The sequence below is a fragment of the Heptranchias perlo genome, chromosome 43 (genome assembly GCF_035084215.1).
Source record: "Heptranchias perlo isolate sHepPer1 chromosome 43, sHepPer1.hap1, whole genome shotgun sequence".
In the NCBI taxonomy this organism is placed as follows: domain Eukaryota; kingdom Metazoa; phylum Chordata; class Chondrichthyes; order Hexanchiformes; family Hexanchidae; genus Heptranchias; species Heptranchias perlo.
This window is the reverse complement of record NC_090367.1, coordinates 9,103,948-9,122,837: the sequence shown is the minus strand read 5'-3', so window position 1 is coordinate 9,122,837 and position 18,890 is coordinate 9,103,948. Positions and strand designations below refer to the sequence as shown.

General features: G+C 47.2%; 1 protein-coding gene across 1 annotated transcript; it reads right to left on the bottom strand.

Annotated features, from left to right (window-relative positions):
* Window positions 1-328: 328 nt before the first annotated feature.
* On the bottom strand, window positions 329-6,635 carry LOC137306493 (basic leucine zipper transcriptional factor ATF-like). Its single transcript, XM_067975753.1, has 3 exons — window positions 6,329-6,635; window positions 5,470-5,574; window positions 329-3,003 (listed from the first exon to the last, which is right to left on the bottom strand). The coding sequence occupies exons 1-3, from the start codon at window positions 6,428-6,430 to the stop codon at window positions 2,788-2,790; spliced, it is 423 nt and encodes a 140-aa protein (XP_067831854.1). The 5' UTR covers window positions 6,431-6,635; the 3' UTR covers window positions 329-2,787.
* Window positions 6,636-18,890: the final 12,255 nt, after the last annotated feature.

The window sequence follows — 18,890 nt, the reverse complement described above, 5'->3', positions numbered from 1 at the left end:
ATCCCATCCCCCAGTACATTAACCCTCCCATCCAATCCCCTCCCCCAGTACATTAACCCTCCCATCCAATCCCCTCTCCCAGTACATCAACTCTCCCATCCAATTCCATCCCCCAGTACATTAACCCTCCCATCCAATCCCATCCCCCAGTACATTAACTCCCATCCAATCCCATCCCCCAGTACATTAACTCCCATCCAATCCCATCCCCCAGTACACTAACTCTCCCATCCAATCCCATCCCAAGCGGAAGGGGAAAGTGTGACCACACTATGAATCATTTCTTTTAAATAAAGGGTAAATTGCATAAACAGGATCCAAATCAAAATTATATTTCCACAATTTATGCATTTATTTTACAAAATGGAAGTATATTTTACACGGAGGTAAAGGAAAGGGTAGCGTTTACTCCTGTTTAGTGTATAATCTCATTGGCAACACATGTTTCCTTAATGCTGCGAGTTCCTTCAGTTCCTCCTCTAGGTAATCTCCAGCATTGTGTATTTGTATAATGGGCTACATCCAAACGACCTCTTCCTGGCAGTTCCCATGCAACACGTTACTTGATCCATTTTTCAGATCCAGAAATGAATGCTCACACTCCCACACATTCCCCTCCACAGCTACACGGGAAACCTCTTATGGAATCGCACAGCACAGAAGGAGGTCATTCAGCCCATCGTGCCTGTGTCGGCTCTTTGAAAGAGTTACCCAATTAGTCCCACTCCCCCCTGCTCTTTCCCCACAGCCCTGCAAATTTCTCCTTATTAAGTATTTCTCCACTTCCCCTTTGAAAGTTACTATTGAAACTGCTTCCACCGACCTTTCAGGCAGTGCATTCCAGATCATCACAAATCGCTGTGTAAAAAAAATTCTCATCTCCCCCCTAGTTCTTTTGCCAATTATCTTAAATCTGTGTCCTCTGATTACCGACCCTCCTGCCGCTGGAAACAGTTTCTCCCTATCTACTCTATCAAAACCCCTCATGATTTTGAACACCTCTCTATTAAATCTCCCCTTAACCTTCTCTGCTCTAAGGAGAACAATCCCAGCTTCTCCAGTCTCTCTGCATAACTGAGGTCCCTCATCCCTCATAAATCTCCTGTGCACCCTCTCCAAGGCCTTCACATCCTTCTTACAGCATGGTGCAGTGAAAATACATAGAAGTTCCACCAGGCCATTCGGCCCCACCAGTCCATGTTGGTACACTAGTGCTCGGGATACCAAGTCCCCCAAGGGGCTCTTTGGGATTGCGCCCTGAACCAAAGCAGTTCACAGTAATTGGGAATCGAACTCTCTAACTGAATCAGCCAGCGGTGTTAGCGAGTAAGGCCATAATGTCTAGGCTTGTAGTCCCTCCAGTGTAGAAGATTAAGGGGTGATCTAATCGAGGTGTTTAAGATGATTAAAGGATTTGATAGGGTAGATATAGAAACTATTTCCTCTGGTGGGGGGGGGGGGGGGGGGGGGGGGAGTCCAGAACAAGGGGGAATAACCTTAAAATTAGAGCTAGGCCGTTCAGGGGTGATGTCAGGAAGCACTTCTTCACACAAAGGGGAGTGGAAATCTGGAACTCTCTCCCCCGAAAAGCTGTCGAGGCTGGGGGTCAATTTAAAATTCTAAGACTGAGATTGATCGATTTTTGTTGGGTGAGGGGATTAAGGGTTACGGAACCAAGGCAGGTAGATGGAGTTAAGAAGCAGATCCGCCATGATCTGATTGAATGGTGGAACAGGCTCGAGGGGCTGAATGGCCAACTCCTGTTCCCGTGTCTTACAAATGTGCCAATGGAGATTTCTTCAGGAAAGTCATTTCAGTGAGAACTACGAGGAGTTGCTGCAGGAGGGAGCATCGAATGCAGTCTGCGCGCACACACACACACACACACACACACACACACTCTGGGATGGATCACAGTGTTGTAAGGCTGTATCTGACTTTTCTGGGAAGGGAGCCCATGTTTTGTTCCCTCCCCAAACAACAAGATAATACCTTTAAGTATGTAACAGCTAGCTCAAACTCTGTATGTGCATTGCACTATCCCCTTAAAAGGTGCACATGTATCTGTTACTGAAGCAAATGTACAGCAATGTGTGCAAATGGATTTTAAAAGATTTTTTTTAAAAAATAGAGCACATTTGAGACCAGGATTTAAATGTAGTGAATTGTACGAGTGGCAGAGGAAGCAGGATTGATTAGCCTGAGGTGAGGCAAGAATCGAAAACTCCTCCTTCTGCGAGGCACAAATCGCTTCCAAGTTCTCAACACCTTCACTCACCGACCCATCAGGAAAGGGGCCAAGCACGTTCTCACTGCTGTGGGCTCTTTTCAGCGAGCTGAGGGTACAAGCAGACTTTGCTATATATTCACACAGTTTAAAAAAAACACACACACACATTCATGCTGTCCGCTTTCCCTGCCACAGGATGTCACCAAAGTGCTTTGGGAATTCTGCAAAACACTGGATCGCACATTGTTTTAGACACTAAGCATCAGGAAAACAGTCCGACATTACAACAGTGACTACACTTCAAAAGTACTTCAGTGGCTGTGAAACGCTTTGGGACGTCCCGAGATTGTGAGAGGTGCTATATAAAATGCAAAGTTCGTTCGTTCTTTTTGCAATCTCAGGTCTCTTGGGCTCAGCATCGTTAAGCTTGCATGCTAGTCCCAAAGGCGGGGCACAAGAAAGATCGTTGGTCAGGCTCTCAGTTGAGCTCACTGCGGCCCGCCTGCTTCTGAACCGTGCTGGCGCATGTACGCAGAAACGCCCTCTGTGACTGCAGGCTAGTACTTCAGTAGTTCTGTGTCTCTCCAGTCTTCGGGAAGAAAGTTCGTTAAATCGACCTGCGGTTTGCTGATGATGCCAGAGCTGGTGGCCGTCAGCATGGCACACTGCGGCTCGTGCTGCTGCACCACCTGGTTCCACTGCTTCAGCTCAATCCGCAGAGTTTGGATCTCCTTCTTCAGAGAGGCATTTTCTCTTTCCAGTTGTTCATATTCCTGTGGAGTGAAGCACAACCTGGCTCAATGGGAGGGTCTTTGTTCAAATCAAAAAATTGCGACTGGGCACTGGGAGGCGGGATGGGGGAAGACAGTACATACGAATTAAGAGCAGGAGTAGGCCATTCGGCCCCTCCAGCCTGGCTCTGCCATTTGATAAGATCACGGCTGATCTGATTGTGACCTCAAATCTTTGACTCCCTTGTTAATCAGAAATCTATCTAACTCCACCTTAAAAATATTCAATGACCCTGCCTCCACCGCTCTCTGGGGAAGGGAGTTCCACAGACTCACCACCCTCTGAGAGGAAAAAATGTCTCCTTATCTCCGTCTTAAATGGGAGACCATTTATTTTTAAACTGTGGCCCCCTAGTTCTAGTCTCGCCCACAAGGGGAAACATCCTCTCAGCATCTACCCCTTCAAGTCCCCTCAGGATCTAATATGTTTCAATAAGATCACCTCTCATTCTTGTAAACACCAGTGTATACAGGCCCATCTTGTCCAACCTTTCCTCATAAGATAACCCCCTCATCCCAGGAATCAGTCGAGTGAACCGTCTCTGAACCGCCTCTAAAGCAATTATGTCCTTCCTTAAATAAGAAAACCAAAACTGCACACAGCATTAGACTGCAGACTCCACAACCCTACAGTGTCCTTTCAGCCCTCTCACCCTGCAGATTATCCCAAACAATTATAGTCATAATAGTCAGCAATGAGAGAAGCCCGTTGGACCCATCCAATCCCATCCCCCAGTACACTAACTCTCCCATCCAATCCCCTCCCCCAGTACATTAACTCTCCCATCCAATCCCCTCCCCCAGTACATTAACTCTCCCATTCAAGTCACTGTTGGCAGGGTATTCAACTGCGGAAGGCATCACAGCTTTACCCTACCCTCACTCAACGTCCATTCACACATACAGGTTCCAGTAGGGATCAATGGATAGGGAACAGAAGTGGGAAAAACTCCCCCGTGAGCCTGGGCTTCCTGCAGACTATTTTAGCATCTCCAATGAGACCAGGTAATCAGGAATCACACAACAGGGATCAAACGCAGGGCCCTCTTGGGCAGCGTGGCTGCCCCATGTGGTACTTTTGAGCTGTGGGAGAGGGGAGAGCTCGTTAACGAGTCACCTTCACAACCAACACAGTGAAGGCCTTCAGTTTGAGACAAGTCGACGCGATTAGAGTCAGTATTCGCTGCTCCCTCACAGCCACAGTGCTTTGTGTTACGAACCACATCACTGCAAATACATCTCAACTCCAAAAACAGGACATAAAGTCCACGTGCCAAAAAACCACCAATGATCAGAATTAACACATATTCACTGCAGAGCAATTTAGCAGAAGTTCAACTGGAGAGTGAGACAATCATACTGCTTCTCTCAGCTGTATGATAACCGTGCAAGAGATTAAAATCCATGGAGCCTGCATGGATCAATCTCTGTGTTTTCGAAATCTGTCACCTTAACGGGAAGAGCAGGGGGAGTGGGACTAATTGGAGAGCTCTTTCAAAGAGCCAACGCACACGATGGGCTGAATGGCCTCCTTCTGTGCTGTATGATTCGAGTGGAGGGCGTGAGCAAAACAAACCTGGAGCACAGACGATCACGCGCTCAAATGAGCACGCAACGACACGGGCACGTGCTGAAAAGGAGCACGCGCGACACGAGCACAGTCTGACATGAGCCCGCGCAACACGAGCCCGCACCGACACGAGCACAGTCTGACACGAGCACAGTCCGACACGAGCACAGTCCGACACGAGCACAGTCCGACACGAGCACGCGCCGACACGAGCACGCGCCGACACGAGCACAGTCTGACACGAGCACGCGCCGACACGAGCACGCGCCGACACGAGTACAGTCTGACACGAGCCCGCGTCAACACGAGTACAGTCTGACACGAGCCCGCGTCGACACGAGTACAGTCTGACATGAGCCGACACGAGTACAGTCTGACACGAGCCCGCATCGACACGAGTACAGTCTGACGCGAGCACGTGCTGACACGAGCACAGTCTGACACGAGCCCGCGTCGACACGAGCACAGTCTGACACTAGTACAGTCCGACACGAGCACAGTCTGACATGAGCCCGCAGCAACACGAGTACAGTCTGACATGAGCACAGTCTGACACGAGCCCGCGTCGACATGAGTACAGTCTGACACGAGCACAGTCTGACACGAGCCCGCATCGACACGAGTACAGTCTGACACGAGTACGTGCCGACACGAGTACGTGCCGACACGAGTACGTGCCGACACGAGTACAGTCTGACACGAGCACAGTCTGACACGAGCCCGCATCGACACGAGTACAGTCTGACACGAGCCCGCATCGACACGAGCACAGTCTGACGCGCGTACGTGCCGACACGAGTACAGTCTGACACGAGCACAGTCTGACCATGAGCGCACGCCGACACGAGCACGTGCTCTAGCCCGCCACTGTTTATTACCTGGTGTAAGTTATCTGCCCTCTGTGTCTGCTTTTGTCGACTTTTCTGCGCAGCAATTCGGTTCTTTTCTCTTCGTCTTAGTTTTTTGCCGTTGCCCTCGTAATCCTGGATACATCAAGAGAAAGGATATTGATCGCAGGACCCTGGGCAAGGGGCACCTCTCCCTCCCCAAAAATATACCTCCCATTGTCAAAGTGCTTTTTTTAGGCCGCGGTTTTTCACGTCCGCCAGACATCCCAAAGTGTTCAGCCTATGAACTCGCCTGTTGTAATGTAGGCAAACCCAGCAGCCAATTTGCACACAGCAAGATCCCACAAACAGCAAATCAGTTAGGCTGTTTTTTTAGTGGTGTTGGTTGAGGGATAAATACTGGCCCAGGACACAGGGGAGAACTCCCCTGCTCTTCTTCCAATAGTGGGCATGAGATCTTTTACATCCACCTGAAATGGTAGACAGGGCCTCGGTTTAACATCTCATCTAAAAGACGGCACCTCCGACAGTGCAACACTCCCTCAGCACTGGCACTGTCAGTGTTATGGGGCTCAAGTCTCTGGAATGGGGCTCAAACCCACAACCTTCTGACTTAGAGGGGAGAGAGAGAGAGAGATACCAACAGAGCCAAGCTGACACTTAACAGAGGTGGGATGTCCAACGCATTGGCCATGTGCCTGCTGTTATTGTGCAGTCATTTCACAAATCATGGACTGATACAGCCATTCGGCCCATCGTGCATGTGCCGGCCGACAGCAGGAGTTCCTGATTTTTTTTTCTTTGCGCACAAATCCCCACTCACCAAACTTCCAGACAGATCAGTCATTAACAAAGCAGCAACCAGACTTGTTATCGTCTTTTGCGTTACCTTTTCAGAACTCTGGCTGGAATCGTCCGTCTCAAACTCGGGGGAGAAATCGAGGGTTTTGCAAGCCATACTGGACGGTGAGGATAAGTTGTTAAACTTCATAAACCTTCCGGGGAAGCACACGGTGCAAGGGCTGAAGGTAGAGGGGGTGGGGGCAGAGAAAGGAGAATTCAGCTCTCAGTCCGGGACAGAACAAGAGACTTCTGTCACTCGAGCGCTGTCTCCCTGCAGAAAAGCCACAACCCGGACAGCCGAGCTTCCCTTTATTGGAGGCTTCAGTTTCATTTTATTGTAAGGAGAAAACACTGGAGGATTTGCAAGAAGTCACATGGGTGGGAAAGTCCCACAAGTCCCGCCCTCGACTGTACACATTCTCTCTCTCTTTTTGGTTTGGCAATGTCCGGCACTGCTGCCCACATGTGGAGTTTAAAATAGTGCAAAAAAAAACCTTTTGTGCAACCTGGTAAAATCCTGGAACTTAAATCAGAATTGCAGCAGAAAAATATGTCAGTTCAGAAGTGTTTTTTTTCTCTAAACACAGGGAGTTCTGATCTGCAATGCGCTGCCTGAAAGGAAGCAAATTCAACAGTAACTTTCAAAAGGGAATTAGAGAAATAAAGAAAGAACTTGCATTTATTCCAGCGCCTTTTGCAGCCTCGGGACGTCCCAAAGCGCTTTACAGCCAATGAATTACTTTTTGAAGTGTGGGCACTGTTGTAATGTAGGCAACCGATTTGTGCACAGCATGATCCCACAAACAGCAATGTGACAATGACCAGATGATCTGTATTTTTTTTTATTGATGTTGGTTGAGGGATAAATATTGGCCCCAGGACACCGGGGAGAACTCCCCCTGCTCTTCTTCCAGTAGTGGCCGTGGGATCTTTTACGTCCACCTGAGAAGGGGCAGACGGGGACCTCGGTTTAACGTCTCGTCCGAAAGACTTGAAAAGGGAAAAATTTGCAGGGCTACGGGGAAAGAGCCGGGGGAGTGGGACTAATTGGACAGCTCTTTCAAAGAGCCAGCATAGGCACGATGGGCCGAATGGCCTCCTCCTGTGTTGTATGATTCTGTTCTATGTGGATGTCAGGCCAAACCAGGGCGGGATTAAGTTTGGCAGTCGTGAAACTGAATGTAGAAAGCGTTAATCCTGGAAAGCTAGGAAGTCCTTCTGACCCAAATGATTGACACATTTCCGGCACTGCCAGGTGTTTCCAGCTATAACAGGTCCTGACAAAGCAGCAAACCAACAGACTGTTTCGTGGGCCTGGACAGTGGGTGCCGGACGGCTATTCAGCTGCAGGGGCATCGCAGCTGCGGGACAGACCAGCGTTGCATCCTGCACAGTAATAAATATTAGTCTTTGGGCACGAGGCTTAGCAGCCCTTCGAGGGAACCAGGAACCAGGTCACGATTTAAGTCTCACAAATGGAAAGGGGAGGAAGTACCTGATGGCAGGATCTGTCAAACTATTACACGCTCAGCAATTCTGGCCTCTGTCCAGCTGAGTGGCACCTTTGGATCCAGGTGATTGAGACGATCGTTCTTTAATGGCCGTGTGAGGTATATTAAGGCCTTGCTGGAACCATGCAGCTCAGAAAGTTGGCAGAGGTTTCTGAAAGGAAGTTGTAAAAAATATTAAGTGAAAGTTGTAAAGCATTAGTGTTTGGTCAACGCTACAAAGTATATCGCAGCTGTCAGTCTAACAGCTACAGAGAATGTGTAATATAACGGCATGGGGAAATAACGTAGCTGCAAGTTTAGCTAAAGCTGGGTGACAGGACCACAGTATCTCGCCAACCCGTAGAGGCTACAGCAATCCAAACTAATTCCGCACGCTCCCCATAGCCCTGTATCAATCCCAAACTAATCCCACTGCCCCGCTCTCTCCCATATCCCTGTATCAATCCCACACTAATCCCACTGCCCCACTCTCTCCCATATCCCTGTATCAATCCCAAGCTAATCCCACTGCCCCGCTCTCTCCTCATAGCCCTGTATCAATCTCAAACTAATCCCACTGCCCCGCTCTCTCCCTATAGCCCTGTATCAATCCCAAGCTAATCCCACTGCCCCGCTCTCTCCCCATAGCCCTGTATCAATCCCAAACTAACCCCGCTACCCCGCTCTCTCCCCATAGCCCTGTATCAATCCCAAACTAATCCCAATACCCCGCTCTCTCCCCATAGCCCTGTATCAATCCCAAACTAATCCCACTGCCCCAATCTCTCCCCATAGCCCTGTATCAATCCCAAACTAATCCCACTGCCCCAATCTCTCCCCATAGGCATGCACTGACCGGTGTATTTCTAGTATTGTCTGTTTTTAACACAATGGAGGAGCCATTGTCATACAGAACAGAACGGACTATTGCAAAGAAGCATACCGACAACTGGACAACCAGGAACACTACAGACGGTTACCCGCAGATCCGACCAAAGAACACACCCACCAGCTCAACAAACTGATCAAGACCTTCGATCCAGACCTTCAAAGCATCCTACGCACTCTCATCCCACGTACTCCCCGCGTGGGAGACTTCTACTGCCTCCCAAAGATACACAAAGCCAACACACCCGGACGTCCTATCGTATCAGGCAATGGAACCCTGTGTGAGAACCTCTCTGGATACGTCGAGGGCATCCTGAAACCCATTGTACAGGGAACCCCCAGCTTCTGTCGCGACACTACAGACTTCCTACAAAAACTCAGCACCCACGGACCAGTTGAACCAGGAACACTTCTCACCACGATGGACGTCTCGGCACTATACACCAGTATCCCCCACGATGACGGCATCGCTGCAACAGCCTCAGTACTCAACACCAACAACAGCCAATCTCCAGACACCATCCTACAACTCATCCGCTTCATCCTGGATCACAATGTCTTCACCTTCAATAACCAGTTCTTTACCCAAACACACGGAACAGCCATGGGGACCAAATTCGCACCCCAATACGCCAACATTTTCATGCACAAGTTCGAGCACGACTTCTTCACTGCACAGGACCTCCAACCAACACTATACACCAGATACATCGACGACATTTTCTTCCTATGGACCCACGGCGAAGAATCACTGAAGAGACTACACGATAACATCAACAAGTTCCATCCCACCATCAAACTCACCATGGACTACTCCTCAGAATCGGTTTCTTTCTTGGACACACAAATCTCCATCAAAGACGGGCACCTCAGCACCTCACTCTACCGCAAGCCCACGGACAACCTCACGATGCTCCACTTTTCCAGCTTCCACCCCAACCACGTCAAAGAGGCCATCCCCTATGGACAGGCCCTACGAATACACAGGATCTGCTCAGACGAGGAGGAACGCGATGGACACCTACAGACGCTGAAAGACGCCCTCGTAAGAACGGGATATGACGCTCGACTTGTCGATCGACAGTTCCGACGGGCCACAGCGAAGAATCGCATAGACCTCCTCAGAAGACAAACACGGGACGCAACCAACAGAGTACCCTTCGTCGTCCAGTACTTCCCTGGAGCGGAGAAACTACACCATGTTCTCCGCAGCCTTCAACATGTCATCGATGACGACGAACACCTCGCTAAGGCCATCCCCACGCCTCCACTGCTCGCCTTTAAACAGCCACCCAACCTCAAACAGACCATCGTTCGCAGCAAGTTACCCAGTTTTCATGAGAACAGCGTCCACGACACCACACAACCCTGCCACGGCAACCTCTGCAAGACATGCCAGATCATCGACACGGATACCACCATCACACGAGAGGACACCACCCACCAGGTACATGGTTCATACTCCTGTGACTCGGCCAACGTTGTTTACCTCATACGTTGCAGGAAAGGATGCCCCGGAGCATGGTACATTGGCGAGACCATGCAGACGCTGCGACAACGGATGAACGGACACCGCGCAACAATCGCCAAACAGGAGGGTTCCCTCCCAGTCGGGGAACACTTTAGCAGTCAAGGACATTCAGCCACCGATCTTCGGGTAAGCGTTCTCCAAGGCGGCCTTCGAGACACACGACAACGCAAAATCGTCGAGCAGAAGTTGATAGCCAAGTTCCGCACCCATGAGGACGGCCTCAACCGGGATCTTGGGTTCATGTCACGCTACACGTAACCCCACCAGCAAAAAGGGGGAAAAAATTTATATGTTTTTTAAAATTCTCTCTCTCTCTCTGCCATTTTAAGTTTCTTTCTGCTTGCCTGTGTAAAAGACACAATGTATATCGAGTGTACTGGGACGTTCTGTTCTCCGTGACTGGCCTGTTTGAATAACAACGACACCTTTTGATTGGTGTGATGCTGTCCCAACATCGTATAAGATATGCGATTTGAGAACCTTTTCATTCAATCATCTGACGAAGGAGATAATCTCCGAAAGCTTGTGATTTTAAAATAAATTTGTTGGACTATAACCTGGTGTTGTAAGATTCCTTACATTTGTTTTTAACACAGTAGCTAATCCCCACTCTCACTTCTGGCCTGGACTCCCTCGGACAGGTATATCGGACAGTCCAAGGCGAGCCAATGTAGGTATTTTAGACAGGTATAGTAGATTCCAATCCTATCTTCTGATTTGTACGTATTAGGAACAAAAGGGGGAGGAGACAGCCTGATAATCTGTGACTAATCTAGGTTACATAATTGGGATTTGTGATACGGTATTTATTACTGTGCAGGATTCAACTGTCCTGCAGCTGCGATGCCCCTGCAGTTGAATAGCCTTCTGGCACCCACTGTCCAGGCTCACACATTAATAACTGCCAGTCAACTGAGGTATCAGAAAGCGACAGCGTCGTCAAAATCTACCCCGGCAAGGAATCAATACCTTCTGGAAGGAGAGAAAAAATGAGGAGATAATAAAGAACAGAGTAACAGTCAATGCTTAAAACCTGTCAGTATATTCTGTTGCAAGTTTCTTAGACATGATACTAGCGTACCTCTTCACCTACAGTGAATCAAAGGATTTTTTTTCAGGGGGGATAGTTTGGGAGAGAGGAGGGGAAAGAGTTCCAGATATTATTATAATATTATCATTACGACCTGGAATGCGCTGCCTGAAAGGGTGGTGGAAGCAGATTTAATAGTAACTTTCAAAAGGGAATTGGATAAATACCTGAAGAGGAGAACATTTGCAGGGCAATGGGGAAAGAGCAGGGGGGAGTGGGACTAATTGGACAGCTCTTGCAAAGAGTCGGCACAAGCACGATGGGCCGAATGGCCTCCTTCTGTGATGTATCATTCTACGTATAAAAAGGCAGCATTTTTTTCAATTAGTTCCTGTCAAATTTCAGCCATTCAGAAAAGCACAAGAGCTTTGTCTGCATGGCAGGGACATTTAAAGGGTGACATGTGCCTTATACAAGATTTGTAATGTATGTTTTAATATATGTGACGTTGAACGCAGGGAGTTTAGACAGAGCATAGTCTTTAGGTGAAGCAGAGGGCTGGGGATGATTGGACCACGGCACACATTTTACAATATTTTTATATATTATTAAAAATTCCTATGTCCACATTTCTAATGGTAACTGCCTATGTAAACTCGTCACATTGTAATTGCACCCTCCCGCCAGGGGTGGCGCTGCAGTGCCTTCATGGTGGGATAAGGTGTAATTACAGCGTAAGAAGTTTATATAGCCAGTTCCCATTATAAATGTGGACACGGGAATTTATAATGGGAAAGTTGACAGCAAGTGCATTCAGATGTTGGCGTCAGCCGTGGGTCATTGGGTATCTCTCTCTCTCTCTCTTTTGCCTCTGAGTCAGAAGGTCGTGGGTTCGAGCCCCACTCCAGAGACTGGAGCACATAATCTCGGCTCACACTTTAATGCAGTACTGAGGGAGCGCTGCACTGTCGGAGGTGCCATCTTTCGGGTGAGACGTTAAACCACGTCTACACATCAATCACAGTTGTATAAAGGTCTAGTTATGGTCGCATCTGGATTCAGTTCTGGGTACCGCACCTCAGGAAGGATATATTGGCCTTGGAGGGGGTGCAGTGTAGATTCACCAGAATGATACCGGGGCTAAAAGGGTTAAATTACAAGGACAGGTTGCAGAGACTAGGCTTGTATTCCCTCGAGTATAGAAGATTAATGGGTGATCTAATCGAGGTGTTTAAGATGATTAAAGGATTTGATAGGGTAGAGAGAGAGAAACTATTTCCTCTGGTGGGGGGAGTCCAGAACAAGGGGGCATAACCTTAAAATTAGAGCCAGGCCGTTCAGGGGTGATGTCAGGAAGCACTTCTTCACACAAAGGGGAGTGGAAATCTGGAACTCTCTCCCCCATAAAGTTGTTGAGTCCGGGGGTCAATAGAAAATGTCAAAACTGAGATTGATAGATTTTTGTTAGGTAAGGGTGTTAAGGGATATGGAACCAAGGCGGGTAGATGGTGATGAGATACAGATCAGCCATGATCTAACTGAATGGCGGGACAGGTTCGAGGGGCTGAATGGCCTCCTCTTGTTCTTACACCCCGTCTGCTCCCTCAGGTGGATCCCACGGCACTATTCAAGGAAAAGCAGGGGAGTTCTCCCGGTATCCTGTCCAATATTTATCCCTCAGCCAACATCTAAAATACATGACGTTTGTCTCATTGCTGTTTGTGGGATCCTGCTGTGCGCAAATTGGCTGCCGCATTTCCCTACATTACAACAGTAACTATGCTTCAAAAGTACTTCATTGGCTGTAAAGCGCTTTGGGACGTCTTGAGGCCAGGAAAGGTGCTGTAGAAATGCAAGTTCTTTCTTTGTGGATGCAATATTTTTAATATATTATAGATAGATACAACAACACCACCTTGCATTTATATAGCGACTTTAAAGTAGTAGAACATCCCAAGGCGCTTCACAGGAACGATAAACAAAATTTGACACTGAGCCACATAAGGAGATATTAGGACAGGTGACCAAAAGCTTGGTCAAAGAGGTAGGTTTTAAGGAGCGTCTTAAAGGAGGAGAGTGAGGCGGAGAGGTTTAGGGAGGGAATTCCAGAGCTTAGGGCCCAGGCAGCTGAAGGCACGGCAGCCAATGGGGGAGCGATTAAAATCGGGGATGCGCAAGAGGCAAGACTTGGAGGAGCGCAGAGATCTCGGTGGGTTGTAGGGCTGGAGGAGGTTACAGAGATAGGGAGGGGGCGAGGCCATGGAGGGATTTGAACATGAGGATAAGAATTTTAAAATTGTTAATCATTCGCGGCTGACATGTCCTGGTGTTATCTACCTGCACACGGTGTTCAGGTTAGCAAGTTCTACACACAGCTAGAGAAAGGTTTCTTCATAATTGTGATGTCGGCAGCTGAAAATTGAATTTTCCTGCACTGGTCACACTTTGAGATCAGTGTGTGTGTTCGATTTCTGAACGGGTGTGTTTTGAAAGACGATATCTGCTGTCTCTCTTTATTACCCCAGTGTTCCCATGCTCTGAAAACCTCCTCCCTATCTCTGTAACCTCCTACAACCCTCCGAGACCTCTACAATCCTCCAATTCTGGCCTTTTGCTCATCCCCGATTTCCTTCTCCCCACCATTGGCGGCCGTGCCTTCAGCTACCAAGGTCCTAAGCTCTGGAATTCCCCCCTTAAACCTCTCCGCCTCTCTCCCACTCTCTCCTCCTTTAAGATGCTCCTTAAAACCTACCTCTTTGACCAAGCTTTTGGTCACCTGTCTTAATATCTCCTCACGTGGCTCAGTGTCAAACTCTGTTCAAAAATCGCTCCTGTACAGCGCACTGGGACGTTTCACTATGTTAAAGGCACTGTATGAATGCAAGTTGTTGTCAGTGTTGCCTTAACCTTTGAAAGTGCTGGCCAGAGATGGCCCAAGAACAAAACATTTTGTGCAGAATTTCCCCTGCAGTGACGTCTTTTCCCTTAGCTTTACTAACATCATGAATAAGGAGTGAAAATCACTCAGTACAGAGTGAGTGGGATGTGACCATCAAATGCCCATTCGCAGTGTTACTGGAAGTGAATTTCACAATTTACTTTTATTTTAGAACAAAAGAAAGAAGCCACATTTACAGAGTTTTTTTTCAACTTCATGGTGTCTCAAAGCACACGTAAGATAAATAAAAGCAAACCGAAGAAAGACTGAACAGACTAGGACTCTTTTTGCTAGTAAAGAGAAGGCTGAGGGGGTGACCTGATAGAGGTGATTAAAATTATGAAGGGGTTCGATAGGGTAGACGTAGAGAAGATGTTTCCACCTGTGGGGGAGACCAGAACTAGAGGCCATAAATATAAGATAGTCACGAATAAATCCAATAGCGAATTCAGGAGAAACTTCCTTACCCAGAGAGTGGTGAGAATGTGGAACTCGCTCCCACAAGGAGTAGTCGAGGCAAATAGCATTGATGTAGTTAAGTGGAAGCTAGATAAACACATGAGGGACAAAGGAAGAGAAGGATAGGCTGATAGGATGAGATGAAGAGGGGTGGGAGGAGGCTCGTGTGGAGCATAAACACTGGCATGCACCAGTTGGGCTTAATCGCCCGTTTCTGTGCTGCAAATACCATGTAATGTCACGGAATTTTGGTTGGTTGAGGGATAAATATTGTCCCAGGACACCGGGGAGCACTACCCCGCCCTTCTTCCAATAGTGACCGTGGGATCTCTTACTTCCACCTGAGAGCGGCAGATGGAGCCAAGTTTAACATTTCATCCGAAAGACAGCACCTACGACAGTGCAGCGCTCCCACGGTACTGCATTGGGAGTATCGGCCTGGATTACGGGTCTCAAGTCTCAAGAGTGGAGTTTGAATCCATGTCCTTCTAACGTGGAGGTGAGAATCAGACGGTTATGGGTTCCATTGTATCCGGTCATATGTACAGTGCAACATGTGGAAACTGTCCATTTTATCTGGTGATATTTACCGTGTAACACATAGGAACATAGGAACAGGAGTAGGCCATTCAGCCCCTCGTGCCTGCTCCGCCATTTGATAAGATCATGGCTGATCTGTGATCTAACTCCATAAACCTGCCTTTGGCCCATATCCCTTAATACCTTTGGTTGCCAAAAAGCTATCTATCTCAGATTTAAATTTAGCAATTGAGCTAGTATCAATTGCCGTTTGCGGAAGAGAGTTCCAAACTTCTACCACCCTTTGTGTGTAGAAATGTTTTCTAATCTCGCTCCTGAAAGGTCTGGCTCTAATTTTTAGACTGTGCCCCCTACTCCTAAAATCCCCGACCAGCGGAAATAGTTTCTCTCTATCCACCCTATCTGTTCCTCTTAATATCTTATAAACTTCGATCAGATCACCCCTTAACCTTCAAAACTCTAGAGAATATAACCCCAATTTGTGTAATCTCTCCTCGTAACTTAACCCTTAAAGTCCGGGTATCATTCTAGTAAACCTACGCTGCACTCCCTCCAAGGCCAGTATGTCCTTCTGAAGGTGCGGTGCCCAGAACTGCTCACAGTACTCCAGGTCTAACCAGCTGCAGCATAACTTCTGCCCTCTTGTACTCTGGTCCTCCAGATATAAAGGCCAGCATTCCACTACCCTTCTTGATTATTTTCTGCACCTGTTCATGACACTTCAATGATCGATGTACTTGAACCCCTAAGTCCCTTTGGACATCCACTGTTTTTAACTTTTTACCATTAAGAAAGTACCCTGTTCCATCCTTTTTTGATCCAAAGTGGATGAACTCACATTTGACTACGTTGAATACCATTTGCCACAGTTTTGCCCATTCACCTAATCTAACACGTGGAGTCTGTCCATTGTATCTGGTGATGTTTACAGTGTAACATGTGGAGTCTGTCCATTGTATATGGTGATGTTTACAGTGTAACATGTGGAGTCTGTCCATTGTATCTGATGACATTTACACGGTTACATGTGGCGTCTGTCCATTGTAGCTACTGATGCTTACAGTGTAACATGTGGAGTCCATATATTGTATCTGGTGATGTTTCCAGTGTAACATGTGGAGTCTGTCCATTCTATCTGGTGATGTTCACAGTGTATCATGTGGAGTCCATATATTGTATCTGGTGATGTTTCCAGTGTAACATGTGGAGTCTGTCCATTGTATCTGGTGATGTTTACAGTGTAACAAGTGGAATCTATCCCTTGTATCTGTCGATGTCCACAGTGTAACATGTGGAATCTGTCCATCATATCTGGTGATGTTTACAGTGCAACATGTGGAGTCTGTCCATTGTATCTGGTGATGTTTACAGTGTAACAAGTGGAATCTATCCCTTGTATCTGTCGATGTCCACAGTGTAACATGTGGAATCTGTCCATCATATCTGGTGATGTTTACAGTGCAACATGTGGAGTCTGTCCACTGTATATGGTGATGTTTTCAGTCGATCATGTGGAGTCTGTCCATTGTATCTGGTGATGTTTACAGTGTAACATGTGGAGTCTGTCCATTGTATCTGGTGATGTTTACAGTGTAACATGTGGAGTCTGTCCATTGTATCTGGTGATGTTTACAGTGCAACATGTGGAGTCTGTCCATTGTATCTGGTGATGTTTACAGTGCAACATGTGGAGTCTGTCCATTGTATCTGGTGATATTTACAGTATCACACGTGGAGTCTGTCCATTGTTCCTGGTGATGTTTACAGTGTAACATGTGGAGTCTGTCCATTGTATCTGGTGATGTTTACAGTGTAACATGTGGAGTCTGTCCATTGTTACAGGTGATGTTTACAGTGTATCATGTGGAGTCTGTCCATTGTATCTGGTGACGTTTACAGTGTATCATGTGGAGTCTGTCCATTGTATCTGGTGACGTTTACAGTGTATCATGTGGAGTCTGTCCATTGTATCTGGTGATGTTTACAGTGTATCATGTGGAGTCTGTCCATTGTATCTGGTGACGTTTACAGTGTAACATGTGGAGTCTGTCCATTGTATCTGGTGATGTTTACAGTGCAACATGTGGAGTCTGTCCATTGTATCTGGTGATGTTTACAGTGCAACATGTGGAGTCTGTCCATTGTATCTGGTGACGTTTACAGTGTAACAGATGGAGTCTGTCCATTGTATCTGGCGATGTTTACAGTGTAACATGTGGCATCTGTCCATTGTATCTGGCGATGTTTACAGTGCAACATGTGGAGTCTGTCCATTGTATCTGGTGATGTTTACAGTGCAACAGGTGGAGTCTGTCCATTGTATCTGGTGATGGTTTCAGTGTAACAGGTGGAGTCTGTCCATTGTATCTGGTGACGTTTACAGTGTAACATGTGGAGTCTGTCCATTGTATCTGGTGATGTTTACAGTGTAACATGTGGAGTCTGTCCATTGTATCTGGTGATGATTACAGCGCAACATGTGGAGTCTGTCCATTGTATCTGGTGATGTTTACAGTGTAACATGTGGAGTCTGTCCATTGTATCTGGTGATATTTACAGCGCAACATGTGGAGTCTGTCCATTGTATCTGGTGATGTTTACAGTGCAACATGTGGAGTCTGTCCATTGTATCTGGTGATGGTTTCAGTGTAACAGGTGGAGTCTGTCCATTGTATCTGGTGATGTTTACAGTGCAACATGTGGAGTCTGTCCATTGTATCTGGTGATGTTTACAGTGCAACATGTGGAGTCTGTCCATTGTATCTGGTGATATTTACAGCGCAACATGTGGAGTCTGTCCATTGTATCTGGTGATGTTTACAGTGCAACATGTGGAGTCTGTCCATTGTATCTGGTGATGTTTACAGTGCAACAGGTGGAGTCTGTCCATTGTATCTGGTGATGATTACAGCGCAACATGTGGAGTCTGTCCATTGTATCTGGTGATGTTTACAGTGCAACAGGTGGAGTCTGTCCATTGTATCTGGTGATGTTTACAGCGCAACATGTGGAGTCTGTCCATTGTATCTGGTGATGTTTACAGTGCAACATGTGGAGTCTGTCCATTGTATCTGGTGATGTTTACAGTGCAACAGGTGGAGTCTGTCCATTGTATCTGGTGATGTTTACAGTGCAACAGGTGGAGTCTGTCCAATGTTCCTGGTGATGGTTTCAGTGTAACATGTGGAGTCTGTCCATTGTATCTGGTGACGTTTACAGTGTAACATGTGGAGTCTGTCCATTGTATCTGGTGATGTTTACAGTGCAACATGTGGAGTCTGTCCATTGTATCTGGTGATGTTTACAGTGTATCATGTGGAGTCTGTCCATTGTATCTGGTGATGTTTACAGCGCAACATGTGGAGTCTGTCCATTGTATCTGGTGATGTTTACAGTGCAACATGTGGAGTCTGTCCATTGTATCTGGTGATGTTTACAGTGCAACATGTGGAGTCTGTCCATTGTATCTGGTGATGTTTACAGCGCAACATGTGGAGTCTGTCCATTGTATCTGGTGATGTTTACAGCGCAACATGTGGAGTCTGTCCATTGTATCTGGCGATGTTTACAGTGTAACATGTGGAGTCTGTCCATTGTATCTGGTGACGTTTACAGTGTAACATGTGGAGTCTGTCCATTGTATCTGGTGATGTTTACAGTGTAACATGTGGAGTCTGTCCATTGTATCTGGTGATGATTACAGCGCAACATGTGGAGTCTGTCCATTGTATC